At 40.2% G+C, this 27,147-nt stretch overlaps 1 protein-coding gene across 6 annotated transcripts in view; it reads left to right on the forward strand.

Moving 5' to 3' along the window:
- Nucleotides 1-27,147, forward strand: part of myo5aa (myosin VAa) — a 155,711-nt gene that overhangs the window by 59,045 nt on the left and 69,519 nt on the right. For 5 of the 6 annotated variants that reach the window (XM_060924221.1, XM_060924225.1, XM_060924220.1 and 2 more), the window contains exons 7-11: nt 3,405-3,486; nt 6,825-6,932; nt 25,327-25,433; nt 25,555-25,820; nt 25,976-26,057. In XM_060924221.1, the coding sequence (XP_060780204.1) occupies nt 3,405-3,486; nt 6,825-6,932; nt 25,327-25,433; nt 25,555-25,820; nt 25,976-26,057 (645 nt within the window). Of the gene's footprint in view, nt 1-3,404; nt 3,492-6,824; nt 6,933-25,326; nt 25,434-25,554; nt 25,821-25,975; nt 26,058-27,147 lie in introns of those variants that run through there. The other variant, XM_060924224.1, reaches the window with a different exon arrangement.

The raw sequence follows: 27,147 nt of genomic DNA on the forward strand, positions 1-27,147 counted from the left end.
AGTCGAGATGGTTAGATGGACGGACAGACAGACAGGTAGATCAACAGATATCGGTCTGTCCATCCATTTACCTATATGAGTACACAGATGAATGAATAGCAGCGCAGACAGACAGACAGACATGTACATGGACAGATGAGTAAATGTTTCCCTCAGTGGTTGAGGGAATGTGTATGTTACCCATAATTCACTGCTGAGATCAACCAGCAGGCTAATACTTGCCTAGTTACTACAAAGCTACAAACCCGATTCCAAAAAAGTTGGGACAAAGTACAAATTGTAAATAAAAACGGAATGCAATGATGTGGAAGTTTCAAAACTCCATATTTTATTCAGAATAGAACATAGATGGCATATCAAATGTTTAAACTGAGAAAATGTATCATTTAAAGAGAAAAATGAGGTGATTTTAAATTTCATGACAACAACACATCTCAAAAAAGTTGGGACAAGGCCATGTTTCCCACTGTGAGACATCCCCTTTTCTCTTTACAACAGTCTGTAAACGTCTGGGGACTGAGGAGACAAGTTGCTCAAGTTTAGGGATAGGAATGTTAACCCATTCTTGTCTAATGTAGGATTCTAGTTGCTCAACTGTCTTAGGTCTTTTCTGTCGTGTCTTCCGTTTTATGATGCGCCAAATGTTTTCTATGGGTGAAAGATCTGGACTGCAGGCTGGCCAGTTCAGTACCCGGACCCTTCTTCTACGCAGCCATGATGCTGTAATTGATGCAGTATGTGGTTTGGCATTGTCATGTTGGAAAATGCAAGGTCTTCCCTGAAAGAGACGTCGTCTGGATGGGAGCATATGTTGCTCTAGAACCTGGATATACCTTTCAGCATTGATGGTGTCTTTCCAGATGTGTAAGCTGCCCATGCCACACGCACTAATGCAACCCCATACCATCAGAGATGCAGGCTTCTGAACTGAGCGCTGATAACAACTTGGGCCGTCCTTCTCCTCTTTAGTCCGAATGACACGGCGTCCCTGATTTCCATAAAGAACTTCACATTTTGATTCGTCTGACCACAGAACAGTTTTCCACTTTGCCACAGTCCATTTTAAATGAGCCTTGGCCCAGAGAAGACGTCTGCGCTTCTGGATCGTGTTTAGATACGGCTTCTTCTTTGAACTATAGAGTTTTAGCTGGCAACGGCGGATGGCACGGTGAATTGTGTTCACAGATAATGTTCTCTGGAAATATTCCTGAGCCCATTTTGTGATTTCCAATACAGAAGCATGCCTGTATGTGATGCAGTGCCGTCTAAGGGCCCGAAGATCACGGGCACCCAGTATGGTTTTCCGGCCTTGACCCTTACGCACAGAGATTCTTCCAGATTCTCTGAATCTTTTGATGATGATATGCACTGTAGATGATGATATGTTCAAACTCTTTGCAATTTTACACTGTCGAACTCCTTTCTGATATTGCTCCACTATTTGTCGGCGCAGAATTAGGGGGATTGGTGATCCTCTTCCCATCTTTACTTCTGAGAGCCGCTGCCACTCCAAGATGCTCTTTTTATACCCAGTCATGTTAATGACCTATTGCCAATTGACCTAATGAGTTGCAATTTGGTCCTCCAGCTGTTCCTTTTTTGTACCTTTAACTTTTCCAGCCTCTTATTGCCCCTGTCCCAACTTTTTTTAGATGTGTTGCTGTCATGAAATTTCAAATGAGCCAATATTTGGCATGAAATTTCAAAATGTCTCACTTTCGACATTTGATATGTTGTCTATGTTCTATTGTGAATACAATATCAGTTTTTGAGATTTGTAAATTATTGCATTCCGTTTTTATTTACAGTTTGTACTTTGTCCCAACTTTTTTGGAATCGAAGTTGTACAATTGAGCAACTTTTTTAGCTGACAAAATATTTTCCCAGTGGTCGTGTTCCTCAACTGGAGTTAAATTAGCGTCATTATGCTTCATGGCTAATCAGGAATGAGGATGGTGAAGTTCAGCATGTTGGGACAGTGCTCTATAAACACACACACGCAGCTAATCAGCTGCGTGTGTGTGTGTGTGAGGGAGAGAGAGACTTTTTATTGCTTCGGGTGCTGAGTGAGATCCGGGCGTGGCTCTCGGTTCATTCCTGAGTCTGCAGTTAGATTAGCATGATGCTAAAACTGGCAAGTTTTAAAGCTCTAACGCTTGTACATCACATAACACGCATGATGCAATTTATTATTTTACGCTACTGGCTAGTTTGTACGCTGTTAAATCCGCATGCAAGTTAGCTAGAATTTCAGGTATGACCATGTTCACAAGGCTGTCAGAATGTCTGTATTATCTGTAAAAATTAGGCACGTAGCAATAAAATGTGATACAAATTTGTGATGATTCGATTCAATTTTAATTGAAATATTACATTACAGGCATTTAGCAGATGCTCTGGATAAGAGCAACATACAACAGACCCAGAACAGCCTGGGGAGCAGTCGGGGATGAGGCGCCTTGCTCAACGGCACTTGAGCTATTCCTGTTGGTCCAGGGAATTGAACCAGCAACCTTTTGGTCCCAAAGCTGCTTCTCTAACCATTAGGCCATGGCTTATAAAAGTGAATGGTGGTGATTATCAGGCTGCGTAAGCTTAGTTTTTCCTAGCTGTAATTGCGTTGTTTAGACAGCAGACAGTGCAATCATGTGTGATACCAGGAATACACATGACTTCACTGTGGGTGGAAGTAACGCAGGTCTAATGCTATTAAAATGCACAAAACCAAATCTAAAATGAGAAAGAGCTGTTGTGTGATTTGCGTACAAATCATTTAACAAGAAATCCGTGCGCTCTCTCTCTCTAGGCTGCTGAAAGATAAAGAAAAGAGAAGCAAGTGGAGGAAGTACAAATGTTTCTAAAAGTTTATTAAGAAAAGGAATGTTTGCAATTAACTTTTCATTTTTAATAAAAGGAATATTTTAGTTAATAGGCTATTATATTTTACTCAAACCTTGACAAATGTGGGCAAATAATTACTTGTGGTTATTAAGGAAATGAAATGAAGTCTTTTATGAAACAGAAGGAATATTTAAGCTGATAAAGAATAGGAGAATAAATGTTACATTTTTGGAAATAAAATTTTCTTCATTTAATGTTTTCAAAACTGTTGTGGAAAGATCAGATCGTGAACTGGGCGAATCGTTACACGGTGAATAAAATTGTCTGTGTTGGTGTGATAATGAGCTCGGACGGATCATGATGTTCAGTCCACTGCTGGAGTAAAGACGCTCCGTCTGAAGACAGAAAGTGTTCAGTTTCTGATAAAAGTACAGGAACATGTTCTCGTTGTGTTTTTCTGATTGGTCTTTAACATTTCTCTCGTCTCATTCATCTCTCTCTCTCTCTCTCTCTCTCTCTCTCTCTCTCTCTCTCTCTCTCTCTCTCTCTGTGTCTTTCCACAGGCGGATGAGGAGAGGAATTATCACATCTTCTACCAGCTCTGTGCCTCCGCCCACCTTCCTGAGTTCAAGACCCTGAAACTCAGTGAGGTTTTTTTACACACACACACACACACACACACACACACACACACACACACACACACACACACACACACATAGAGAAAAATAGGGGAACATATTCATAATAATTTAATATTTTAAAATGTAAAATATTGAGTAGAAATAAATCCATACCTGGCAAAAATGTATGAAAATGAAAAAGCACAATAATAAAATGAGTAGAGAAAAAAGCGGCTCGAGATAACGAGACGAGATGAGAAATAATAAATGGTCAAAAAGGCTCATTCACATTGTACAGGAAAAAAGACTTAAAATAATTAATTAAATAATGTCCAAAACCTATTCTCTCATTCAGTTTGGAAAAAAGATGGAAGAAAAATAAAGGGTAAAATTATTATTATTCTGTAAAATTATGGAATAATAAACAAACAGTGATGTCATTTACTTTGTTAAACAGAGAATGAAGTGAAAAATAAAAAATATGGAAAAAAATCAAAAATGCTTGTTCACCTTGGTTAAATAAGTTGCTAAAATGTGGGAAAAAGTTAAATGTAAATAAAAAAAAAAAACCCAAACGTTCTGTTCATTTGGCTAAAAGGTGAGAAAGTGGAATAAAATGTATCTGGAAAAATACGGCTCATCGGATCCAGCTCGGCATAAAAGTGGTGGGAAAAGTTTAAAAAAAAAAAAGATAAACTATGAATGAGTGTGCTTTTATACTTTTATTTTAGATTCACATAAAATTTAAAACGGTGCTGAAGTGCGTGTGTGTGTGTGTTGACGCAGCGTGGAAACTGTGGATCAGAGCTTTCCTACAGAGACACAGCTCGTGTTCTAGCGTGCAAACACACCACCTGTATATTTTTCTCTTTCACACACACACACACACACACACACACACACACACACACTGCTGGATCTGTCCTCCTGCACTGGATGCCAACTTGATGTAACGCCTCTCATTCAGTGTTCTGTTGCCAAGCAACAGGCTGTGTCCCTTTAATCCCTCTAGAGGTGTCTGTGCTTGGGCTTCTTCCTGTATTTTTCATCACTTCCTGTTTATCAATTTTCAGTGTATGTGATACATATGTGCTAATAATCAGATATATGATAGACCATAATATTACACACACACAGTGTCGTATTAAGCCAATGCGGTGCCCCTGGGCACTATACCTCAAGTGCCCCCCACCACCACCACCCTGCGCGCACGCGTTCAGTAACCTCCTGCACGCACTCACAAACCTTGCCCTTTGCTGTCAAAAATAGCAGCATATACATAAACAATAGCACACATAAACAAGGTCATTCTTCCTCACTGAAAATGTATTAAGTACAGTAGGCTCCATCAGCCCATCAAATTCACTGAAAACAACCAACGATATGCATGTAGGCATACTGAAATGTCTTATTCAAAAATGAGCAGCATATATTTGTATGTCTCAATAAAAACCTTCAAAGCATCCATACTCTATTCTATCCATATTCAAATGTCTCAATTCAAAATGTGTATCAATTCAAACAGCATCAGCATTTTAAACAGCATCCATCTATATACAATACAGCATATTCAAATGTGCCAATTCAAAATGTGTGTCAATTAAAATAGCATCGATCTAGGTCTCAATTCGAAATATAAATTCAAATAACATCCCTCGTCTTCCTTCTCGTCACCATGGTGTGAGCTGATCTCTACCTGGCTTAAAGTGGCCTCGCACATATCCTCCTCCCCGGGGTCTCCCTCGCTCCCATCTTCCTCAAGGAGATCCTCGTCGTCGCCGACCCCTCGGTTAACACTGGCTGTGGTTGTAGCATCTCCCCGGCTAGTGCTAGCAGGGCCATCTCCCTCACTAGCATCGCTGATTTCACTAGCTTCGGCTTCAGCGCTGGTAGTGACAGCAGTTGTCAATGTTTTTATATAAAAAAAACGATCTAACACTGGAACATTTTTAATTGCAGCTACACGCCTGGAGTCTTTCTCTTTTTTTTTAATTTTCTCTTCGCACAACCACTCAACTGATGTCTGTCCATTTTTCATTTCTACCGCGGTTTTTAAAAAATTGATACATTTCACCGTAGGTGGACTGGCACAACTGACAGGTTGAGGAAAGGGGGGTTAATGGTCACATAGGCCACTCTTGCTCAGAATTATGATTGTTGTTGTTCTTATGAAATTAGTGTTCATAATGAATTATATATGACTATTTAACAATGTCAAGTGTATAACCATTTTAAGTGTACAAACATTCACGAAAAATATTTTTAAAGTTTCTGTCATGTGGTGCCCCCCCACTGGCTGTGAGTGGTTAGTGCCCCTGGGCATTGTGCCACAGGCCCATATAGTCAATCCGGCCTTGCACACACACCCTACCAGTAACGATTTAAAACATTGTCAATATTTGTGTTTTTTTTTTTTTTAATCAGGGATTAAAAAGTTCTTCACTGCTTTAATTAGCGCTATGATACTAACAGACAGTGTATAAAACCTGCTAGCTACTTCAGCTAACTCACTAGCATGGTGTGTGTGTGTGTGTGTGTCTGTGTAGTCATGCTGTACAATACATCACAATCTTTAACACACACATTAGCATCATTGTAGACACTTCGATCCGTGTTTCATTCCGGCGACTGTCTGGTGTAACGGACACTTCCTGTTTTTATAGTTTTTATAGAGTTCTGGGCAGCATGAATTTATCCCGCTCACAGACACTAACTTAACAAACACAATTCAGTGAACAGTGACTGTGTGTAACTTGCTAGCATTATGAAGCTAGTTGTTGTATATTCTACCACAGTCAGTTTAGATGAGCTGCTCGTGGAGCTCGCGTCCTCTTTCCTGCCTTCAGCTGGGTTTGTAGATGGCCAGAGCTGAGTTTAATGTTAGATTTTGTTAACTAGTTCCCGTTAGCTGAAACTCCAGTGGAGAATATAAACTCCCCACATGTCCCGGCTGCTTCAGCACTTTGGAGTAAGTTATAAATGTGCAATGCAATATAAAGTGCAATATCTCTCCTGCTGCCCCCCTCCCCCCCTTCCTCTCTTCCCCATATCTTTTTTTTATATTTGTATATGTAAATACTTTAATTTAATTCATCTAGAAGTTTTCTCTATTTCTTTTCTCTGTTTATCTGTAATGATGCTGCTGGAATCTTAATTTCCCTGAGGGAACCCTCCCAAAGGGATCAGTAAAGTTTTATCTAATCTAATAAATCAGATTTTTTGGGGAAAATTATTTCAGGACCATGACATTTTTTATTATTATTATTATTATTATTATTATTATTAAAATGGAAATTAAATCTATTATGGCCATGGACAATTTAGCTTTTTATGTTGGTGTGTGTATGCGTGTGTGTGCAGGCAGTGCGAATGAATTCCACTACACCAAACAGGGCCGAAATCCGGTCATTGATGGAGTGGACGATGCAAAGGAGATGTCAACTACGAGGAACGCCTTCACACTGCTGGGTAAGACCTGGTGTGTGTGTGTGTGTGTGTGTGTGTGTGTGTGTGTGTGTGTGTGTGTGTGTGTGTGTGTGTGTGTTGTATAGTGAATAGTATAGTGTTGTGTGAGTAATGTCGTATAGTGTAATAGTGTTGTGTGGGTAGTGTAGTGTGTTTGGTGTATAGTGTAGCGTTGTCTGTAGTATAGTGCAATAGTGTTGTGTGGGTAGTGTAGTGTGTTTGGTGTATAGTGTAGTGTGTAGCGTTGTCTGTAGTATAGTGCAATAGTGTTGTGTGGGTAGTGTAGTGTGTTTGGTGTATAGTGTAGCGTTGTCTGTAGTATAGTGTAATAGTGTTGTGTGGGTAGTGTAGTGTGTTTGGTGTATAGTATAGTGTGTAGCGTTGTCTGTAGTATAGTGTAATAGTGTTGTGTGGGTAGTGTAGTGTGTTTGGTGTATAGTGTAGTGTTGTCTGTAGTATAGTGTAATAGTGTTGCGTGGGTAGTGTGTTTGGTGTATAGTGTAGTGTTGTCTGTAGTGTAGTGTAATGGTGTTGTGTGGGTAGTGTAGTGTGTTTGGTGTATAGTGTAGTGTTGTCTGTAGTGTAGTGTAATAGTGTTGTGTGGGTAGTGTAGTGTGTTTGGTGTATAGTGTAGCGTTGTCTGTAGTGTAGTGTAATAGTGTTGTGTGGGTAGTGTAGTGTGTTTGGTGTATAGTGTAGCGTTGTCGGTAGTATAGTGTTGTGTGGGTAGTGTAGTGTGTTTGGTGTATAGTGTAGTGTTGTCTGTAGTGTAGTGTAATGGTGGTGTGTGGGTAGTGTGTTTGGTGTATAGTGTAGTGTTGTCTGTAGTGTAGTGTAATAGTGTTGTGTGGGTAGTGTAGTGTGTTTGGTGTATAGTGTAGTGTTGTCTGTAGTGTAGTGTAATGGTGTTGTGTGGGTAGTGTAGTGTGTTTGGTGTATAGTGTAGTGTTGTCTGTAGTGTAGTGTAATGGTGTTGTGTGGGTAGTGTAGTGTGTTTGGTGTATAGTGTAGTGTTGTCTGTAGTGTAGTGTAATAGTGTTGTGTGGGTAGTGTAGTGTGTTTGGTGTATAGTGTAGCGTTGTCTGTAGTATAGTGTAATGGTGTGTGGGTAGTGTAGTGTGTTTGGTGTATAGTGTAGTGTTGTCTGTAGTATAGTGTAATAGTGTTGTGTGGGTAGTGTAGTGTGTTTGGTGTACAGTATAGTGTGTAGCGTTGTCTGTAGTATAGTGTAATAGTGTTGTGTGGGTAGTGTAGTGTGTTTGGTGTATAGTGTAGCGTTGTCTGTAGTATAGTGTAATGGTGTGTGGGTAGTGTAGTGTGTTTGGTGTATAGTGTAGTGTTGTCTGTAGTATAGTGTAATAGTGTTGTGTGGGTAGTGTAGTGTGTTTGGTGTATAGTGTAGTGTTGTCTGTAGTATAGTGTAATAGTGTTGTGTGGGTAGTGTAGTGTGTTTGGTGTATAGTGTAGTGTTGTCTGTAGTGTAGTGTAATAGTGTTGTGTGGGTAGTGTAGTGTGTTTGGTGTATAGTGTAGCGTTGTCTGTAGTGTAGTGTAATAGTGTTGTGTGGGTAGTGTAGTGTGTTTGGTGTATAGTGTAGCGTTGTCGGTAGTATAGTGTTGTGTGGGTAGTGTAGTGTGTTTGGTGTATAGTGTAGTGTTGTCTGTAGTGTAGTGTAATGGTGGTGTGTGGGTAGTGTGTTTGGTGTATAGTGTAGTGTTGTCTGTAGTGTAGTGTAATAGTGTTGTGTGGGTAGTGTAGTGTGTTTGGTGTATAGTGTAGTGTTGTCTGTAGTGTAGTGTAATGGTGTTGTGTGGGTAGTGTAGTGTGTTTGGTGTATAGTGTAGTGTTGTCTGTAGTGTAGTGTAATGGTGTTGTGTGGGTAGTGTAGTGTGTTTGGTGTATAGTGTAGTGTTGTCTGTAGTGTAGTGTAATAGTGTTGTGTGGGTAGTGTAGTGTGTTTGGTGTATAGTGTAGCGTTGTCTGTAGTATAGTGTAATGGTGTGTGGGTAGTGTAGTGTGTTTGGTGTATAGTGTAGTGTTGTCTGTAGTATAGTGTAATAGTGTTGTGTGGGTAGTGTAGTGTGTTTGGTGTATAGTGTAGTGTTGTCTGTAGTATAGTGTAATAGTGTTGTGTGGGTAGTGTAGTGTGTTTGGTGTATAGTGTAGTGTTGTCTGTAGTGTAGTGTAATAGTGTTGTGTGGGTAGTGTAGTGTGTTTGGTGTATAGTGTAGCGTTGTCTGTAGTGTAGTGTAATAGTGTTGTGTGGGTAGTGTAGTGTGTTTGGTGTATAGTGTAGCGTTGTCGGTAGTATAGTGTTGTGTGGGTAGTGTAGTGTGTTTGGTGTATAGTGTAGTGTTGTCTGTAGTGTAGTGTAATGGTGGTGTGTGGGTAGTGTGTTTGGTGTATAGTGTAGTGTTGTCTGTAGTGTAGTGTAATAGTGTTGTGTGGGTAGTGTAGTGTGTTTGGTGTATAGTGTAGTGTTGTCTGTAGTGTAGTGTAATGGTGTTGTGTGGGTAGTGTAGTGTGTTTGGTGTATAGTGTAGTGTTGTCTGTAGTGTAGTGTAATGGTGTTGTGTGGGTAGTGTAGTGTGTTTGGTGTATAGTGTAGTGTTGTCTGTAGTGTAGTGTAATAGTGTTGTGTGGGTAGTGTAGTGTGTTTGGTGTATAGTGTAGCGTTGTCTGTAGTATAGTGTAATGGTGTGTGGGTAGTGTAGTGTGTTTGGTGTATAGTGTAGTGTTGTCTGTAGTATAGTGTAATAGTGTTGTGTGGGTAGTGTAGTGTGTTTGGTGTACAGTATAGTGTGTAGCGTTGTCTGTAGTATAGTGTAATAGTGTTGTGTGGGTAGTGTAGTGTGTTTGGTGTATAGTGTAGCGTTGTCTGTAGTATAGTGTAATGGTGTGTGGGTAGTGTAGTGTGTTTGGTGTATAGTGTAGTGTTGTCTGTAGTATAGTGTAATAGTGTTGTGTGGGTAGTGTAGTGTGTTTGGTGTACAGTATAGTGTGTAGCGTTGTCTGTAGTATAGTGTAATAGTGTTGTGTGGGTAGTGTAGTGTGTTTGGTGTATAGTGTAGTGTTGTCTGTAGTATAGTGTAATAGTGTTGTGTGGGTAGTGTAGTGTGTTTGGTGTATAGTGTAGTGTTGTCTGTAGTGTAGTGTAATGGTGTTGTGTGGGTAGTGTAGTGTGTTTGGTGTATAGTGTAGTGTTGTCTGTAGTGTAGTGTAATAGTGTTGTGTGGGTAGTGTAGTGTGTTTGGTGTATAGTGTAGCGTTGTCTGTAGTATAGTGTAATGGTGTGTGGGTAGTGTAGTGTGTTTGGTGTATAGTGTAGTGTTGTCTGTAGTATAGTGTAATAGTGTTGTGTGGGTAGTGTAGTGTGTTTGGTGTACAGTATAGTGTGTAGCGTTGTCTGTAGTATAGTGTAATAGTGTTGTGTGGGTAGTGTAGTGTGTTTGGTGTATAGTGTAGCGTTGTCTGTAGTATAGTGTAGTAGTGTTGTGTGTTTGGTGTGTAGTATGATGTGTAGCGTTGTCTGTAGTATAATGTTGTAGTGTAGTGTGTTTGGTGTATAGTGTGTAGTATAGTGCAATAGTGTTGTGTGAGTAGTATAGTGTGTTTGGTGTATAATGTAGTGTGTGGCATTGTTTGTGGTATAGTGTAATAGTGTGTGAGTGGTATAGTGTGTTTGGTGTGTAGCATTGTCTGTAGTATAGTGTAGTGCATTTGGTGTATAGTGCAATAGTGTGTGGGTAGTGTAGTGTGTTTGGCGTATAGTGTAGTGTTGTCTGTAGTATAGTGTTGTGTGGGTAGTGTAGTGTGTTTGGTGTATAGTGTAGTGTTGTCTGTAGTGTAGTGTAATAGTGTTGTGTGGGTAGTGTGTTTGGTGTATAGTGTAGCGTTGTCTGTAGTATAGTGTGATAGTGTTGTGTGGGTGGTGTAGTGTGTTTGGTGTATAGTGTAGTGTTGTCTGTGGTATAGTGTTGTGTGGGTAGTGTAGTGTGTTTGGTGTATAGTGTAGTGTTGTCTGTAGTATAGTGTGATAGTGTTGTGTGGGTAGTGTAGTGTGTTTGGTGTATAGTGTAGTGTTGTCTGTGGTATAGTGTTGTGTGGGTAGTGTAGTGTGTTTGGTGTATAGTGTAGTGTTGTCTGTAGTATAGTGTAATAGTGTTGTGTGTGTAGTGTAGTGTGTTTGGTGTAGTGTGTAGCGTTGTCTGTAGTCTAGTGTAATGGTGTTGTGTGGGTAGTATAGTGTGTTTGGTGTATAGTGTAGCATTGTCTGTAGTATAGTGTAATAGTGTTCTGTGGGTAGTGTAGTGTGTTTGGTGTATAGTGTAGCATTGTCTGTAGTATAGTGTAATAGTGTTGTGTGGGTGGTGTAGTGTGTTTGGTGTATAGTGTAGTGTTGTCTGTAGTGTAGTGTAATAGTGTTGTGTGGGTAGTATAGTGTGTTTGGTGTATAGTGTAGCGTTGCCTGTAGTATAGTGTAATAGTGTTGTGTGGGTAGTGTAGTGTGTTTGGTGTATAGTGTAGTGTTGTCTGTAGTATAGTGTGATAGTGTTGTGTGGGTAGTGTAGTGTGTTTGGTGTATAGTGTAGTGTTGTCTGTGGTATAGTGTTGTGTGGGTAGTGTAGTGTGTTTGGTGTATAGTGTAGTGTTGTCTGTAGTATAGTGTAATAGTGTTGTGTGTGTAGTGTAGTGTGTTTGGTGTAGTGTGTAGCGTTGTCTGTAGTCTAGTGTAATGGTGTTGTGTGGGTAGTATAGTGTGTTTGGTGTATAGTGTAGCATTGTCTGTAGTATAGTGTAATAGTGTTCTGTGGGTAGTGTAGTGTGTTTGGTGTATAGTGTAGCATTGTCTGTAGTATAGTGTAATAGTGTTGTGTGGGTGGTGTAGTGTGTTTGGTGTATAGTGTAGTGTTGTCTGTAGTGTAGTGTAATAGTGTTGTGTGGGTAGTATAGTGTGTTTGGTGTATAGTGTAGCGTTGCCTGTAGTATAGTGTAATAGTGTTGTGTGGGTAGTGTAGTGTGTTTGGTGTATAGTGTGTAGCGTTGTCTGTAGTATAGTGTAATAGTGTTGTGTGGGTAGTGTAGTGTGTTTGGTGTATAGTGTAGTGTTGTCTGTGGTATAGTGTTGTGTGGGTAGTGTAGTGTGTTTGGTGTGTAGTGTAGCGTTGTCTGTCGTGTAGTGTAATAGTGTTGTGTGGGTGGTGTAGTGTGTTTGGTGTATAGTATAGTGTGTAGCGTTGCCTGTAGTATAGTGTAATAGTGTTGTGTGGGTAGTGTAGTGTGTTTGGTGTATAGTGTGTAGCGTTGTCTGTAGTATAGTGTAATAGTGTTGTGTGTGTAGTGTAGTGTGTTTGGTGTATAGTGTAGCGTTGTCTGTAGTATAGTGTAATAGTGTTGTGTGGGTAGTGTAGTGTGTTTGGTGTATAGTGTAGCGTTGTCTGTAGTATAGTGTAATAGTGTTGTGTGGGTAGTGTAGTGTGTTTGGTGTATAGTGTGTAGCGTTGTCTGTAGTATAGTGTAATAGTGTTGTGTGTGTAGTGTAGTGTGTTTGGTGTATAGTGTAGTGTTGTCTGTAGTGTAGTGTAATGGTGTTGTGTGGGTAGTGTAGTGTGTTTGGTGTATAGTGTAATATTGTCTGTAGTATAGTGTAATGGTGTTGTGTGGGTAGTGTAGTGTGTTTGGTGTATAGTGTAGCTTTGTCTGTAGTATAGTGTTGTGTGGGTAGTGTAGTGTGTTTGGTGTATAGTGTAGTGTTGTCTGTAGTATAGTGTAATAGTGTTGTGTGGGTAGTGTAGTGTGTTTGGTGTATAGTGTAGCGTTGTCTGTAGTATAGTGTAATAGTGTTGTGTGGGTAGTGTAGTGTGTTTGGTGTATAGTGTAATATTGTCTGTAGTATAGTGTAATGGTGTTGTGTGGGTAGTGTAGTGTGTTTGGTGTATAGTGTAGCTTTGTCTGTAGTATAGTGTTGTGTGGGTAGTGTAGTGTGTTTGGTGTATAGTGTAGTGTTGTCTGTAGTATAGTGTAATAGTGTTGTGTGGGTAGTGTAGTGTGTTTGGTGTATAGTGTAGTGTTGTCTGTAGTATAGTGTAATAGTGTTGTGTGGGTAGTGTAGTGTGTTTGGTGTATAGTGCAGTGTTGTCTGTAGTGTAGTGTAATAGTGTTGTGTGGGTAGTGTAGTGTGTTTGGTGTATAGTGTAGTGTTGTCTGTAGTGTAGTGTAATAGTGTTGTGTGGGTAGTGTAGTGTGTTTGGTGTATAGTGTAGCGTTGTCTGTAGTATAGTGTAATAGTGTTGTGTGGGTAGTGTAGTGTGTTTGGTGTATAGTGTAGCGTTGTCTGTAGTATAGTGTAATGGTGTGTGGGTAGTGTAGTGTGTTTGGTGTATAGTGTAGTGTTGTCTGTAGTATAGTGTAATAGTGTTGTGTGGGTAGTGTAGTGTGTTTGGTGTACAGTATAGTGTGTAGCGTTGTCTGTAGTATAGTGTAATAGTGTTGTGTGGGTAGTGTAGTGTGTTTGGTGTATAGTGTAGCGTTGTCTGTAGTATAGTGTAATAGTGTTGTGTGTGTAGTGTAGTGTGTTTGGTGTATAGTGTAGCGTTGTCTGTAGTATAGTGTAGTAGTGTTGTGTGTTTGGTGTGTAGTATGATGTGTAGCGTTGTCTGTAGTATAATGTTGTAGTGTAGTGTGTTTGGTGTATAGTGTGTAGTATAGTGCAATAGTGTTGTGTGAGTAGTATAGTGTGTTTGGTGTATAATGTAGTGTGTGGCGTTGTTTGTGGTATAGTGTAATAGTGTGTGAGTGGTATAGTGTGTTTGGTGTGTAGCATTGTCTGTAGTATAGTGTAGTGCGTTTGGTGTATAGTGCAATAGTGTGTGGGTAGTGTAGTGTGTTTGGCGTATAGTGTAGTGTTGTCTGTAGTATAGTGTTGTGTGGGTAGTGTAGTGTGTTTGGTGTATAGTGTAGTGTTGTCTGTAGTGTAGTGTAATAGTGTTGTGTGGGTAGTGTGTTTGGTGTATAGTGTAGCGTTGTCTGTAGTATAGTGTGATAGTGTTGTGTGGGTGGTGTAGTGTGTTTGGTGTATAGTGTAGTGTTGTCTGTGGTATAGTGTTGTGTGGGTAGTGTAGTGTGTTTGGCGTATAGTGTAGTGTTGTCTGTAGTATAGTGTTGTGTGGGTAGTGTAGTGTGTTTGGTGTATAGTGTAGTGTTGTCTGTAGTGTAGTGTAATAGTGTTGTGTGTTTGGTGTATAGTATAATGTGTAGCGTTGTCTGTAGTATAGTGTAATGGTGTTGTGTGGGTTGTGTAGTGTGTTTGGTGTATAGTGTGTAGCGTTGTCTGTAGTATAGTGTTGTGTGGGTAGTGTAGTGTGTTTGGTGTATAGTGTAGCGTTGTCTGTAGTATAGTGTAATAGTGTTGTGTGGGTAGTGTAGTGTGTTTGGTGTATAGTGTAGTGTTGTCTGTAGTATAGTGTAATAGTGTTGTGTGGGTAGTGTAGTGTGTTTGGTGTATAGTGTAGCGTTGTCTGTAGTATAGTGTAATAGTGTTGTGTGGGTAGTGTAGTGTGTTTGGTGTATAGTGTAGTGTTGTCTGTAGTATAGTGTAATAGTGTTGTGTGGGTAGTGTAGTGTGTTTGGTGTATAGTGTGTAGCGTTGTCTGTAGTATAGTGTAATAGTGTTGTGTGGGTAGTGTAGTGTGTTTGGTGTATAGTGTGTAGCGTTGTCTGTAGTATAGTGTAATAGTGTTGTGTGGGTAGTGTAGTGTGTTTGGTGTGTAGTGTAGCTTTGTAGTATAGTGTTGTGTGGGTAGTGTGTTTGGTGTATAGTGTAGTGTTGTCTGTAGTATAGTGTTATAGTGTTGTGTGGGTAGTGTAGTGTGTTTGGTGTATAGTGTAGTGTGTAGTGTTGTCTGTAGTATAGTGTAATAGTGTTGTGTGGGTAGTATAGTGTGTTTGGTGTATAGTGTAGCGTTGTCTGTAGTATAGTGTAATAGTGTTGTGTGGGTAGTGTAGTGTGTTTGGGTGTTTGGTGTAGTGTGTAGCGTTGTCTGTAGTATAGTGTAATGGTGTTGTGTGGGTAGTATAGTGTGTTTGGTGTATAGTGTAGCGTTGTCTGTAGTATAGTGTAATAGTGTTGTGTGGGTAGTGTAGTGTGTTTGGCGTATAGTGTAGTGTTGTCTGTAGTATAGTGTTGTGTGGGTAGTGTAGTGTAGTGTGTTTGGTGTATAGTGTAGTGTTGTCTGTAGTGTAGTGTAATAGTGTTGTGTGGGTAGTGTAGTGTGTTTGGTGTATAGTGTAGTGTTGTCTGTAGTGTAGTGTAATGGTGTTGTGTGGGTAGTGTAGTGTGTTTGGTGTATAGTGTAGTGTTGTCTGTAGTGTAGTGTAATAGTGTTGTGTGGGTAGTGTAGTGTGTTTGGTGTATAGTGTAGCGTTGTCTGTAGTATAGTGTAATGGTGTGTGGGTAGTGTAGTGTGTTTGGTGTATAGTGTAGTGTTGTCTGTAGTATAGTGTAATAGTGTTGTGTGGGTAGTGTAGTGTGTTTGGTGTACAGTATAGTGTGTAGCGTTGTCTGTAGTATAGTGTAATAGTGTTGTGTGGGTAGTGTAGTGTGTTTGGTGTATAGTGTAGCGTTGTCTGTAGTATAGTGTAGTAGTGTTGTGTGTTTGGTGTGTAGTATGATGTGTAGCGTTGTCTGTAGTATAATGTTGTAGTGTAGTGTGTTTGGTGTATAGTGTGTAGTATAGTGCAATAGTGTTGTGTGAGTAGTATAGTGTGTTTGGTGTATAATGTAGTGTGTGGCGTTGTTTGTGGTATAGTGTAATAGTGTGTGAGTGGTATAGTGTGTTTGGTGTGTAGCATTGTCTGTAGTATAGTGTAGTGCATTTGGTGTATAGTGCAATAGTGTGTGGGTAGTGTAGTGTGTTTGGCGTATAGTGTAGTGTTGTCTGTAGTATAGTGTTGTGTGGGTAGTGTAGTGTGTTTGGTGTATAGTGTAGTGTTGTCTGTAGTGTAGTGTAATAGTGTTGTGGGGGTAGTGTGTTTGGTGTATAGTGTAGCGTTGTCTGTAGTATAGTGTGATAGTGTTGTGTGGGTGGTGTAGTGTGTTTGGTGTATAGTGTAGTGTTGTCTGTGGTATAGTGTTGTGTGGGTAGTGTAGTGTGTTTGGTGTATAGTGTAGTGTTGTCTGTAGTATAGTGTGATAGTGTTGTGTGGGTAGTGTAGTGTGTTTGGTGTATAGTGTAGTGTTGTCTGTGGTATAGTGTTGTGTGGGTAGTGTAGTGTGTTTGGTGTATAGTGTAGTGTTGTCTGTAGTATAGTGTAATAGTGTTGTGTGTGTAGTGTAGTGTGTTTGGTGTAGTGTGTAGCGTTGTCTGTAGTCTAGTGTAATGGTGTTGTGTGGGTAGTATAGTGTGTTTGGTGTATAGTGTAGCATTGTCTGTAGTATAGTGTAATAGTGTTCTGTGGGTAGTGTAGTGTGTTTGGTGTATAGTGTAGCATTGTCTGTAGTATAGTGTAATAGTGTTGTGTGGGTGGTGTAGTGTGTTTGGTGTATAGTGTAGTGTTGTCTGTAGTGTAGTGTAATAGTGTTGTGTGGGTAGTATAGTGTGTTTGGTGTATAGTGTAGTGTTGCCTGTAGTATAGTGTAATAGTGTTGTGTGGGTAGTGTAGTGTGTTTGGTGTATAGTGTGTAGCGTTGTCTGTAGTATAGTGTAATAGTGTTGTGTGGGTAGTGTAGTGTGTTTGGTGTATAGTGTAGTGTTGTCTGTGGTATAGTGTTGTGTGGGTAGTGTAGTGTGTTTGGTGTGTAGTGTAGCGTTGTCTGTCGTGTAGTGTAATAGTGTTGTGTGGGTGGTGTAGTGTGTTTGGTGTATAGTATAGTGTGTAGCGTTGCCTGTAGTATAGTGTAATAGTGTTGTGTGGGTAGTGTAGTGTGTTTGGTGTATAGTGTGTAGCGTTGTCTGTAGTATAGTGTAATAGTGTTGTGTGTGTAGTGTAGTGTGTTTGGTGTATAGTGTAGCGTTGTCTGTAGTATAGTGTAATAGTGTTGTGTGGGTAGTGTAGTGTGTTTGGTGTATAGTGTAGCGTTGTCTGTAGTATAGTGTAATAGTGTTGTGTGGGTAGTGTAGTGTGTTTGGTGTATAGTGTGTAGCGTTGTCTGTAGTATAGTGTAATAGTGTTGTGTGTGTAGTGTAGTGTGTTTGGTGTATAGTGTAGTGTTGTCTGTAGTGTAATGGTGTTGTGTGGGTAGTGTAGTGTGTTTGGTGTATAGTGTAATATTGTCTGTAGTATAGTGTAATGGTGTTGTGTGGGTAGTGTAGTGTGTTTGGTGTATAGTGTAGCTTTGTCTGTAGTATAGTGTTGTGTGGGTAGTGTAGTGTGTTTGGTGTATAGTGTAGTGTTGTCTGTAGTATAGTGTAATAGTGTTGTGTGGGTAGTGTAGTGTGTTTGGTGTATAGTGTAGCGTTGTCTGTAGTATAGTGTAATAGTGTTGTGTGGGTAGTGTAGTGTGTTTGGTGTATAGTGTAGTGTTGTCTGTAGTGTAGTGTAATAGTGTTGTGTGGGTAGTGTAGTGTGTTTGGTGTATAGTGCAGTGTTGTCTGTAGTGTAGTGTAATAGTGTTGTGTGGGTAGTGTAGTGTGTTTGGTGTATAGTGTAGTGTTGTCTGTAGTGTAGTGTAATAGTGTTGTGTGGGTAGTGTAGTGTGTTTGGTGTATAGTGTAGCATTGTCTGTAGTATAGTGTAATAGTGTTGTGTGGGTAGTGTAGTGTGTTTGGTGTATAGTGTAGCGTTGTCTGTAGTATAGTGTAATGGTGTGTGGGTAGTGTAGTGTGTTTGGTGTATAGTGTAGTGTTGTCTGTAGTATAGTGTAATAGTGTTGTGTGGGTAGTGTAGTGTGTTTGGTGTACAGTATAGTGTGTAGCGTTGTCTGTAGTATAGTGTAATAGTGTTGTGTGGGTAGTGTAGTGTGTTTGGTGTATAGTGTAGCGTTGTCTGTAGTATAGTGTAATAGTGTTGTGTGTGTAGTGTAGTGTGTTTGGTGTATAGTGTAGCGTTGTCTGTAGTATAGTGTAGTAGTGTTGTGTGTTTGGTGTGTAGTATGATGTGTAGCGTTGTCTGTAGTATAATGTTGTAGTGTAGTGTGTTTGGTGTATAGTGTGTAGTATAGTGCAATAGTGTTGTGTGAGTAGTATAGTGTGTTTGGTGTATAATGTAGTGTGTGGCGTTGTTTGTGGTATAGTGTAATAGTGTGTGAGTGGTATAGTGTGTTTGGTGTGTAGCATTGTCTGTAGTATAGTGTAGTGCGTTTGGTGTATAGTGCAATAGTGTGTGGGTAGTGTAGTGTGTTTGGCGTATAGTGTAGTGTTGTCTGTAGTATAGTGTTGTGTGGGTAGTGTAGTGTGTTTGGTGTATAGTGTAGTGTTGTCTGTAGTGTAGTGTAATAGTGTTGTGTGGGTAGTGTGTTTGGTGTATAGTGTAGCGTTGTCTGTAGTATAGTGTGATAGTGTTGTGTGGGTGGTGTAGTGTGTTTGGTGTATAGTGTAGTGTTGTCTGTGGTATAGTGTTGTGTGGGTAGTGTAGTGTGTTTGGCGTATAGTGTAGTGTTGTCTGTAGTATAGTGTTGTGTGGGTAGTGTAGTGTGTTTGGTGTATAGTGTAGTGTTGTCTGTAGTGTAGTGTAATAGTGTTGTGTGGGTAGTGTAGTGTGTTTGGTGTATAGTGTAGTGTTGTCTGTAGTATAGTGTAATAGTGTTGTGTGTTTGGTGTATAGTATAATGTGTAGCGTTGTCTGTAGTATAGTGTAATGGTGTTGTGTGGGTTGTGTAGTGTGTTTGGTGTATAGTGTGTAGCGTTGTCTGTAGTATAGTGTTGTGTGGGTAGTGTAGTGTGTTTGGTGTATAGTGTAGCGTTGTCTGTAGTATAGTGTAATAGTGTTGTGTGGGTAGTGTAGTGTGTTTGGTGTATAGTGTAGTGTTGTCTGTAGTATAGTGTAATAGTGTTGTGTGGGTAGTGTAGTGTGTTTGGTGTATAGTGTAGCGTTGTCTGTAGTATAGTGTAATAGTGTTGTGTGGGTAGTGTAGTGTGTTTGGTGTATAGTGTAGTGTTGTCTGTAGTATAGTGTAATAGTGTTGTGTGGGTAGTGTAGTGTGTTTGGTGTATAGTGTGTAGCGTTGTCTGTAGTATAGTGTAATAGTGTTGTGTGGGTAGTGTAGTGTGTTTGGTGTATAGTGTGTAGCGTTGTCTGTAGTATAGTGTAATAGTGTTGTGTGGGTAGTGTAGTGTGTTTGGTGTGTAGTGTAGCTTTGTAGTATAGTGTTGTGTGGGTAGTGTGTTTGGTGTATAGTGTAGTGTTGTCTGTAGTATAGTGTTATAGTGTTGTGTGGGTAGTGTAGTGTGTTTGGTGTATAGTGTAGTGTGTAGTGTTGTCTGTAGTATAGTGTAATAGTGTTGTGTGGGTAGTATAGTGTGTTTGGTGTATAGTGTAGCGTTGTCTGTAGTATAGTGTAATAGTGTTGTGTGGGTAGTGTAGTGTGTTTGGTGTAGTGTGTAGCGTTGTCTGTAGTATAGTGTAATGGTGTTGTGTGGGTAGTATAGTGTGTTTGGTGTATAGTGTAGCGTTGTCTGTAGTATAGTGTAATAGTGTTGTGTGGGTAGTGTAGTGTGTTTGGCGTATAGTGTAGTGTTGTCTGTAGTATAGTGTTGTGTGGGTAGTGTAGTGTAGTGTGTTTGGTGTATAGTGTAGTGTTGTCTGTAGTGTAGTGTAATAGTGTTGTGTGGGTAGTGTAGTGTGTTTGGTGTATAGTGTAATGTTGTCTGTAGTATAGTGTAATAGTGTTGTGTGGGTAGTGTAGTGTGTTTGGTGTATAGTGTAGTGTTGTCTGTAGTATAGTGTAATAGTGTTGTGTGGGTAGTGTAGTGTGTTTGGTGTATAGTGTAGCGTTGTCTGTAGTATAGTGTAATAGTGTTGTGTGGGTAGTGTAGTGTGTTTGGTGTATAGTGTAATGTTGTCTGTAGTATAGTGTAATAATGTTGTGTGGGTAGTGTAGTGTGTTTGGTGTATAGTGTAGTGTTGTCTGTAGTATAGTGTAATAGTGTTGTGTGGGTAGTGTAGTGTGTTTGGTGTATAGTGTAGTGTTGTCTGTAGTATAGTGTAATAGTGCTGTGTGGGTAGTGTAGTGTGTTTAGGTGTTTGGCGTAGTGTGTAGCGTTGTCTGTAGTATAGTGTAATAGTGTTGTGTGGGTAGTGTAGTGTGTTTGGGTGTTTGGTGTAGTGTGTAGCGTTGTCTGTAGTATAGTGTAATGGTGTTGTGTGGGTAGTATAGTGTGTTTGGTGTATAGTGTAGCATTGTCTGTAGTATAGTGTAATAGTGTTGTGTGGGTAGTGTAGTGTGTATGGTGTAGCTTTGTCTGTAGTATAGTGTTGTGTGGGTAGTGTAGTGTGTTTGGTGTGTAGTGTAGTGTTGTCTGTAGTATAGTGTAATAGTGTTGTGTGGGTAGTGTAGTGTGTTTGGTGTGTAGTGTAGCGTTGTCTGTCGTGTAGTGTAATAGTGTTGTGTGGGTGGTGTAGTGTGTTTGGTGTATAGTATAGTGTGTAGCGTTGTCTGTAGTATAGTGTAATAGTGTTGTGTGGGTAGTGTGTTTGGTGTATAGTGTGTAGCAGTGTCTGTAGTATAGTGTAATAGTGTTGTGTGGGTAGTGTAGTTTGTTTGGTGTATAGTGTAGTGTGTAGCGTTGTCTGTAGTATAGTGTAATAGTGTTGTGTGGGTAGTGTAGTGTGTTTGGTGTATCGTGTAGTGTGTAGCGTTGTCTGTAGTATAGTGTAATAGTGTTGTGTGGGTAGTGTGTTTGGTGTATAGTGTGTAGCAGTGTCTGTAGTATAGTGTAATAGTGTTGTGTGGGTAGTGTAGTTTGTTTGGTGTATAGTGTAGTGTGTAGCGTTGTCTGTAGTATAGTGTAATAGTGCTGTGTGGGTAGTGTAGTGTGTTTAGGTGTTTGGCGTAGTGTGTAGCGTTGTCTGTAGTATAGTGTAATAGTGTTGTGTGGGTAGTGTAGTGTGTTTGGGTGTTTGGTGTAGTGTGTAGCGTTGTCTGTAGTATAGTGTAATGGTGTTGTGTGGGTAGTATAGTGTGTTTGGTGTATAGTGTAGCATTGTCTGTAGTATAGTGTAATAGTGTTGTGTGGGTAGTGTAGTGTGTATGGTGTAGCTTTGTCTGTAGTATAGTGTTGTGTGGGTAGTGTAGTGTGTTTGGTGTGTAGTGTAGTGTTGTCTGTAGTATAGTGTAATAGTGTTGTGTGGGTAGTGTAGTGTGTTTGGTGTGTAGTGTAGCGTTGTCTGTCGTGTAGTGTAATAGTGTTGTGTGGGTGGTGTAGTGTGTTTGGTGTATAGTATAGTGTGTAGCGTTGTCTGTAGTATAGTGTAATAGTGTTGTGTGGGTAGTGTGTTTGGTGTATAGTGTGTAGCAGTGTCTGTAGTATAGTGTAATAGTGTTGTGTGGGTAGTGTAGTTTGTTTGGTGTATAGTGTAGTGTGTAGCGTTGTCTGTAGTATAGTGTAATAGTGCTGTGTGGGTAGTGTAGTGTGTTTAGGTGTTTGGCGTAGTGTGTAGCGTTGTCTGTAGTATAGTGTAATAGTGTTGTGTGGGTAGTGTAGTGTGTTTGGGTGTTTGGTGTAGTGTGTAGCGTTGTCTGTAGTATAGTGTAATGGTGTTGTGTGGGTAGTATAGTGTGTTTGGTGTATAGTGTAGCATTGTCTGTAGTATAGTGTAATAGTGTTGTGTGGGTAGTGTAGTGTGTATGGTGTAGCTTTGTCTGTAGTATAGTGTTGTGTGGGTAGTGTAGTGTGTTTGGTGTGTAGTGTAGTGTTGTCTGTAGTATAGTGTAATAGTGTTGTGTGGGTAGTGTAGTGTGTTTGGTGTGTAGTGTAGCGTTGTCTGTCGTGTAGTGTAATAGTGTTGTGTGGGTGGTGTAGTGTGTTTGGTGTATAGTATAGTGTGTAGCGTTGTCTGTAGTATAGTGTAATAGTGTTGTGTGGGTAGTGTGTTTGGTGTATAGTGTGTAGCAGTGTCTGTAGTATAGTGTAATAGTGTTGTGTGGGTAGTGTAGTTTGTTTGGTGTATAGTGTAGTGTGTAGCGTTGTCTGTAGTATAGTGTAATAGTGTTGTGTGGGTAGTGTAGTGTGTTTGGTGTATCGTGTAGTGTGTAGCGTTGTCTGTAGTATAGTGTAATAGTGTTGTGTGGGTAGTGTAGTGTGTTTGGTGTATAGTGTAGTGTGTGGCGTTGTTTGTGGTATAGTGTAATAGTGTGTGAGTGGTATAGTGTGTTTGGTGTGTAGCATTGTCTGCAGTATAGTGTAGTAGTGTAGTGCGTTTGGTGTATAGTTTAATAGTGTTGTGTGGGTAGTGTGTTTGGTGTATAGTGTAGTGTTGTCTGTAGTATAGTGTAATAGTGTTGTGTGGGTAGTGTAGTGTGTTTGGTGTATAGTGTAGCGTTGTCTGTAGTATAGTGTAATAGTGTTGTGTGGGTAGTGTAGTGTGTTTGGTGTATAGTGTAGTGTTGTCTGTAGTATAGTGTAATAGTGTTGTGTGGGTAGTGTGTTTGGGTGTTTGGTGTAGTGTGTAGCGTTGTCTGTAGTATAGTGTAATGGTGTTGTGTGGGTAGTATAGTGTGTTTGGTGCATAGTGTAGCATTGTCTGTAGTATAGTGTAATAGTGTTGTGTGGGTAGTGTAGTGTGTTTGGTGTATAGTATAGTGTGTAGCGTTGTCTGTAGTATAGTGTAATAGTGTTGTGTGGGTAGTGTAGTGTGTTTGGTGTATAGTGTAGCTTTGTCTGTAGTATAGTGTTGTGTGGGTAGTGTAGTGTGTTTGGTGTATAGTGTAGTGTGTAGTGTTGTCTGTAGTATAGTGTAATAGTGTTGTGTGGGTAGTATAATACATTTGGTGCATAGTGTAGCGTTGTCTGTAGTATAGTGTAATAGTGTTGTGTGGGTAGTGTAGTGTGTTTGGTGTATAGTGTAGTGTGTAGTGTTGTCTGTAGTATAGTGTAATAGTGTTGTGTGGGTAGTATAATACATTTGGTGCATAGTGTAGCGTTGTCTGTAGTATAGTGTAATAGTGTTGTGTGGGTAGTGTAGTGTGTTTGGTGTATAGTGTAGCTTTGTCTGTAGTATAGTGTTGTGTGGGTAGTGTAGTGTGTTTGGTGTATAGTGTAGTGTGTAGTGTTGTCTGTAGTATAGTGTAATAGTGTTGTGTGGGTAGTATAATACATTTGGTGCATAGTGTAGCGTTGTCTGTAGTATAGTGTAATAGTGTTGTGTGGGTAGTGTAGTGTGTTTGGTGTATAGTGTAGTGTGTAGTGTTGTCTGTAGTATAGTGTAATAGTGTTGTGTGGGTAGTATAATACATTTGGTGCATAGTGTAGCGTTGTCTGTAGTATAGTGTAATAGTGTTGTGTGGGTAGTGTAGTGTGTTTGGTGTATAGTGTAGTGTTATCTGTAGTATAGTGTAGTAGTGTTGTGTGTTTGGTGTGTAGTATGATGTGTAGCGTTGTCTGTAGTATAATGTTGTAGTGTAGTGTGTTTGGTGTATAGTGTGTAGTATAGTGCAATAGTGTTGTGTGAGTAGTATAGTGTGTTTGGTGTATAATGTAGTGTGTGGCGTTGTTTGTGGTATAGTGTAATAGTGTGTGAGTGGTATAGTGTGTTTGGTGTGTAGCATTGTCTGCAGTATAGTGTAGTAGTGTAGTGCGTTTGGTGTATAGTTTAATAGTGTTGTGTGGGTAGTGTGTTTGGTGTATAGTGTAGTGTTGTCTGTAGTATAGTGTAATAGTGTTGTGTGGGTAGTGTAGTGTGTTTGGTGTATAGTGTAGTGTGTAGCGTTGTCTGTAGTATAGTGTAATAGTGTTGTGTGGGTAGTGTAGTGTGTTTGGTGTATAGTGTAGTGTGTAGCGTTGTCTGTAGTATAGTGTAATAGTGTTGTGTGGGTAGTGTAGTGTGTTTGGTGTGTAGTGTGTAGCGTTGTCTGTAGTATAGTGTAATAGTGTTGTGTGCGTAGTGTAGTGTGTTTGGTGTATAGTGTAGCGTTGTCTGTAGTATAGTGTAATAGTGTTGTGTGGGTAGTGTAGTGTGTTTGGTGTATAGTGTAGTGTGTAGCGTTGTCTGTAGTATAGTGTAATAGTGTTGTGTGCGTAGTGTAGTGTGTTTGGTGTATAGTGTAGTGTTGTCTGTAGTATAGTGTAGTAGTGTTGTGTGTTTGGTGTGTAGTATGATGTGTAGCGTTGTCTGTAGTATAGTGTAGTAGTGTTGTGTGTTTGGTGTGTAGTATGATGTGTAGCGTTATCTGTAGTATAATGTTGTAGTGTAGTGTGTTTGGTGTATAGTGTAGCGTTGTCTGTAGTATAGTGTAGTAGTGTTGTGTGTTTGGTGTGTAGTATGATGTGTAGCGTTATCTGTAGTATAATGTTGTAGTGTAGTGTGTTTGGTGTATAGTGTGTAGTATAGTGCAATAGTGTTGTGTGAGTAGTATAGTGTGTTTGGTGTATAATGTAGTGTGTGGCGTTGTTTGTGGTATAGTGTAATAGTGTGTGAGTGGTATAGTGTGTTTGGTGTGTAGCATTGTCTGTAGTATAGTGTAGTAGTGTAGTGCGTTTGGTGTATAGTGTAATAGTGTTGTGTGGGTAGTATAGTGTGTTTGGTGTATAATGTGTGTGGCGTTGTTTGTGGTATAGTGTAATAGTGTGTGAGTAGTATAGTGTGTTTGGTGTATAGTGTAGTGTGTGGCGTTTTTTGTGGTATAGTGTAATAGTGTGTGAGTGGTATAGTGTGTTTGGTGTGTAGCATTGTCTGTAGTATAGTGTAGTAGTGTAGTGCGTTTGGTGTATAGTGTAATAGTGTTTGTGAGTAGTATAGTGTGTTTGGTGTATAATATAGCGTGTGGTATAGTGTAATAGTGTGTGAGTGGTATAGTGTGTTTGGTGTGTAGCATTGTCTGTAGTATAGTGTAGTAGTGTAGTGCGTTTGGTGTATAGTGTAATAGTGTTGTGTGAGTAGTATAGTGTGTTTGGTGTATAATATAGCGTGTGGTATAGTGTAATAGTGTGTGAGTGGTATAGTGTGTTTGGTGTGTAGTATGGTGTGTAGCGTTGTTAGTATAGTGTAATATTAATGTGTGTAGTGTACAATGTTTCCATAGTTTTGTGTAATGGTGTGTAGAGTTGTTACGAGAATAATGTAATAGTGGTGTGTGTGTGGTGTCTAGCTTTGTTGGGATTATATTGTAATACTAATGTGTGTAGTATAGTGTGTAACATTGTTAGTAGTTGCGTGTGTGTGTGTGTGTGTGTGTGTGTGTGTGTGTGTGTGTGTGTAATATAGTATGTAGTGTTCTGTAATAGTCATGTGTTGTTGTTCTCAGGTGTTAATGAGTCGTATCAGATGGGGCTGTTCCAGGTCCTGGCGGCCATCTTACACCTGGGCAACGTGGAGGTGAAGGACAGAGATGCAGACAGCAGCATCATACCGGTGAGTGTGTATATACACACACACACAAACACTAAAGATATTTGAATAATGGTGTTGAGAGATATGATGTCATAATCTTGCCTTTTGATTTGGTCTTCCTCTGGCCCCTCCCCCTTTCCAGTCCAATAATAGTCACCTGAGTGCGTTCTGTGATCTGCTGGGCGTGGCTTATCAGGACATGTCTCACTGGCTGTGCCATAAGAAGCTGAAGACGGCGTCTGAGACGTACATCAAGCCAGTTCCCCGAGTGCAGGCCATGAACTCGAGAGAAGCTCTGGCCAAACACATCTACGCCAAACTGTTCAGCTGGATCGTCGAGCACGTCAACAAGGCACTGCACTCGTCCGTCAAACAGCACTCGTTCATCGGCGTCCTCGACATCTATGGGTGTGTAGAGACATGATTTAACACACACACGGTTATTCTCAGCTCAGACACGAGTTTTCAGCTCGGACTGTGTGCAGCAACCTCAATTAATAATATTGAAATAATAAAGGCTCATATTATACGTGCTGTAATTTAAAATAAAAGTCTTTTTTCAGGTTTGAGACCTTCGAGATCAACAGTTTTGAACAGTTCTGTATAAACTACGCTAATGAGAAACTCCAGCAGCAGTTCAACATGGTGAGCTTCCTGTTTCTCTCCGTCCCGCACACGCCTCACGCTCTGAGCACTGCAGAGCATTTCTCAATATGTGTGTTTATTAGTGTTGGGTGTACTTTTAGGATTGTTTTCGGTATTTGTGAGTATTTTTCGAGCTGTGGATATTTGTGTTTCTGAGTATTTGGGCGTATTCGTGAGCATGTCCAAGTATAGTTTGTGTATTTGTGAATTTTTTTGTATTCCCGAGTATTTCTCGGTGTTTATATCGATTAATTTTTGAGAGTGTTTCTGAGGATTGTTTTAGTATTGATGAGTATTGGTTGTCTGAGAGAGAGTATTTTTTCTTTCCTGAGTATTTGGGCCTATTTGTGAGCATTTGTATTTAGTGATGTTCATGCGTATTCCTGAGTAATATTTTAATATTTGAGTATTTTCTGAGAGTATCTGTGTTTGAATATTTGCGTTTGTGAGTATTGTGTTGTGAGTATTTTCTGAGTGTGTTTGTATTTATGAGCACTCCTCTCCGTGTGGTGTTCCTGAGTGTGTTATGAGTGGGAGTGTTTGTATTTATGAGCACTCCTCTCCGTGTGGTGTTCCTGAGTGTGTTATGAGTGGGAGTGTTTGTATTTATGAGCACTCCTCTCCGTGTGGTGTTCCTGAGTGTGTTATGAGTGGGAGTGTTTGTATTTATGAGCACTCCTCTCCGTGTGGTGTTCCTGAGTGTGTTATGAGTGGGAGTGTTTGTATTTATGAGCACTCCTCTCCGTGTGGTGTTCCTGAGTGTGTTATGAGTGGGAGTGTTTGTATTTATGAGCACTCCTCTCCGTGTGGTGTTCCTGAGTGTGTTATGAGTGGGAGTGTTTGTATTTATGAGCACTCCTCTCCGTGTGGTGTTCCTGAGTGTGTTATGAGTGGGAGTGTTTGTATTTATTAACACCGGTCTCTGAGTGATTTGAGAGTGTATCTGTGTTTGTGAGGATTTATCATCACCTGTCTCTCTGCATGGTGTGTGTGTCTGTGTGTGCGTATTAACACCTGTCTCTGTGTGTGTGTGTGTGTGTGTGTGTGTGTGTGTGTATTAACACCTGTGTGTGTGTGTGTGTGTGTGTGT

This window comes from Neoarius graeffei, chromosome 6 (genome assembly GCF_027579695.1).
Source record: "Neoarius graeffei isolate fNeoGra1 chromosome 6, fNeoGra1.pri, whole genome shotgun sequence".
Taxonomy (NCBI): domain Eukaryota; kingdom Metazoa; phylum Chordata; class Actinopteri; order Siluriformes; family Ariidae; genus Neoarius; species Neoarius graeffei.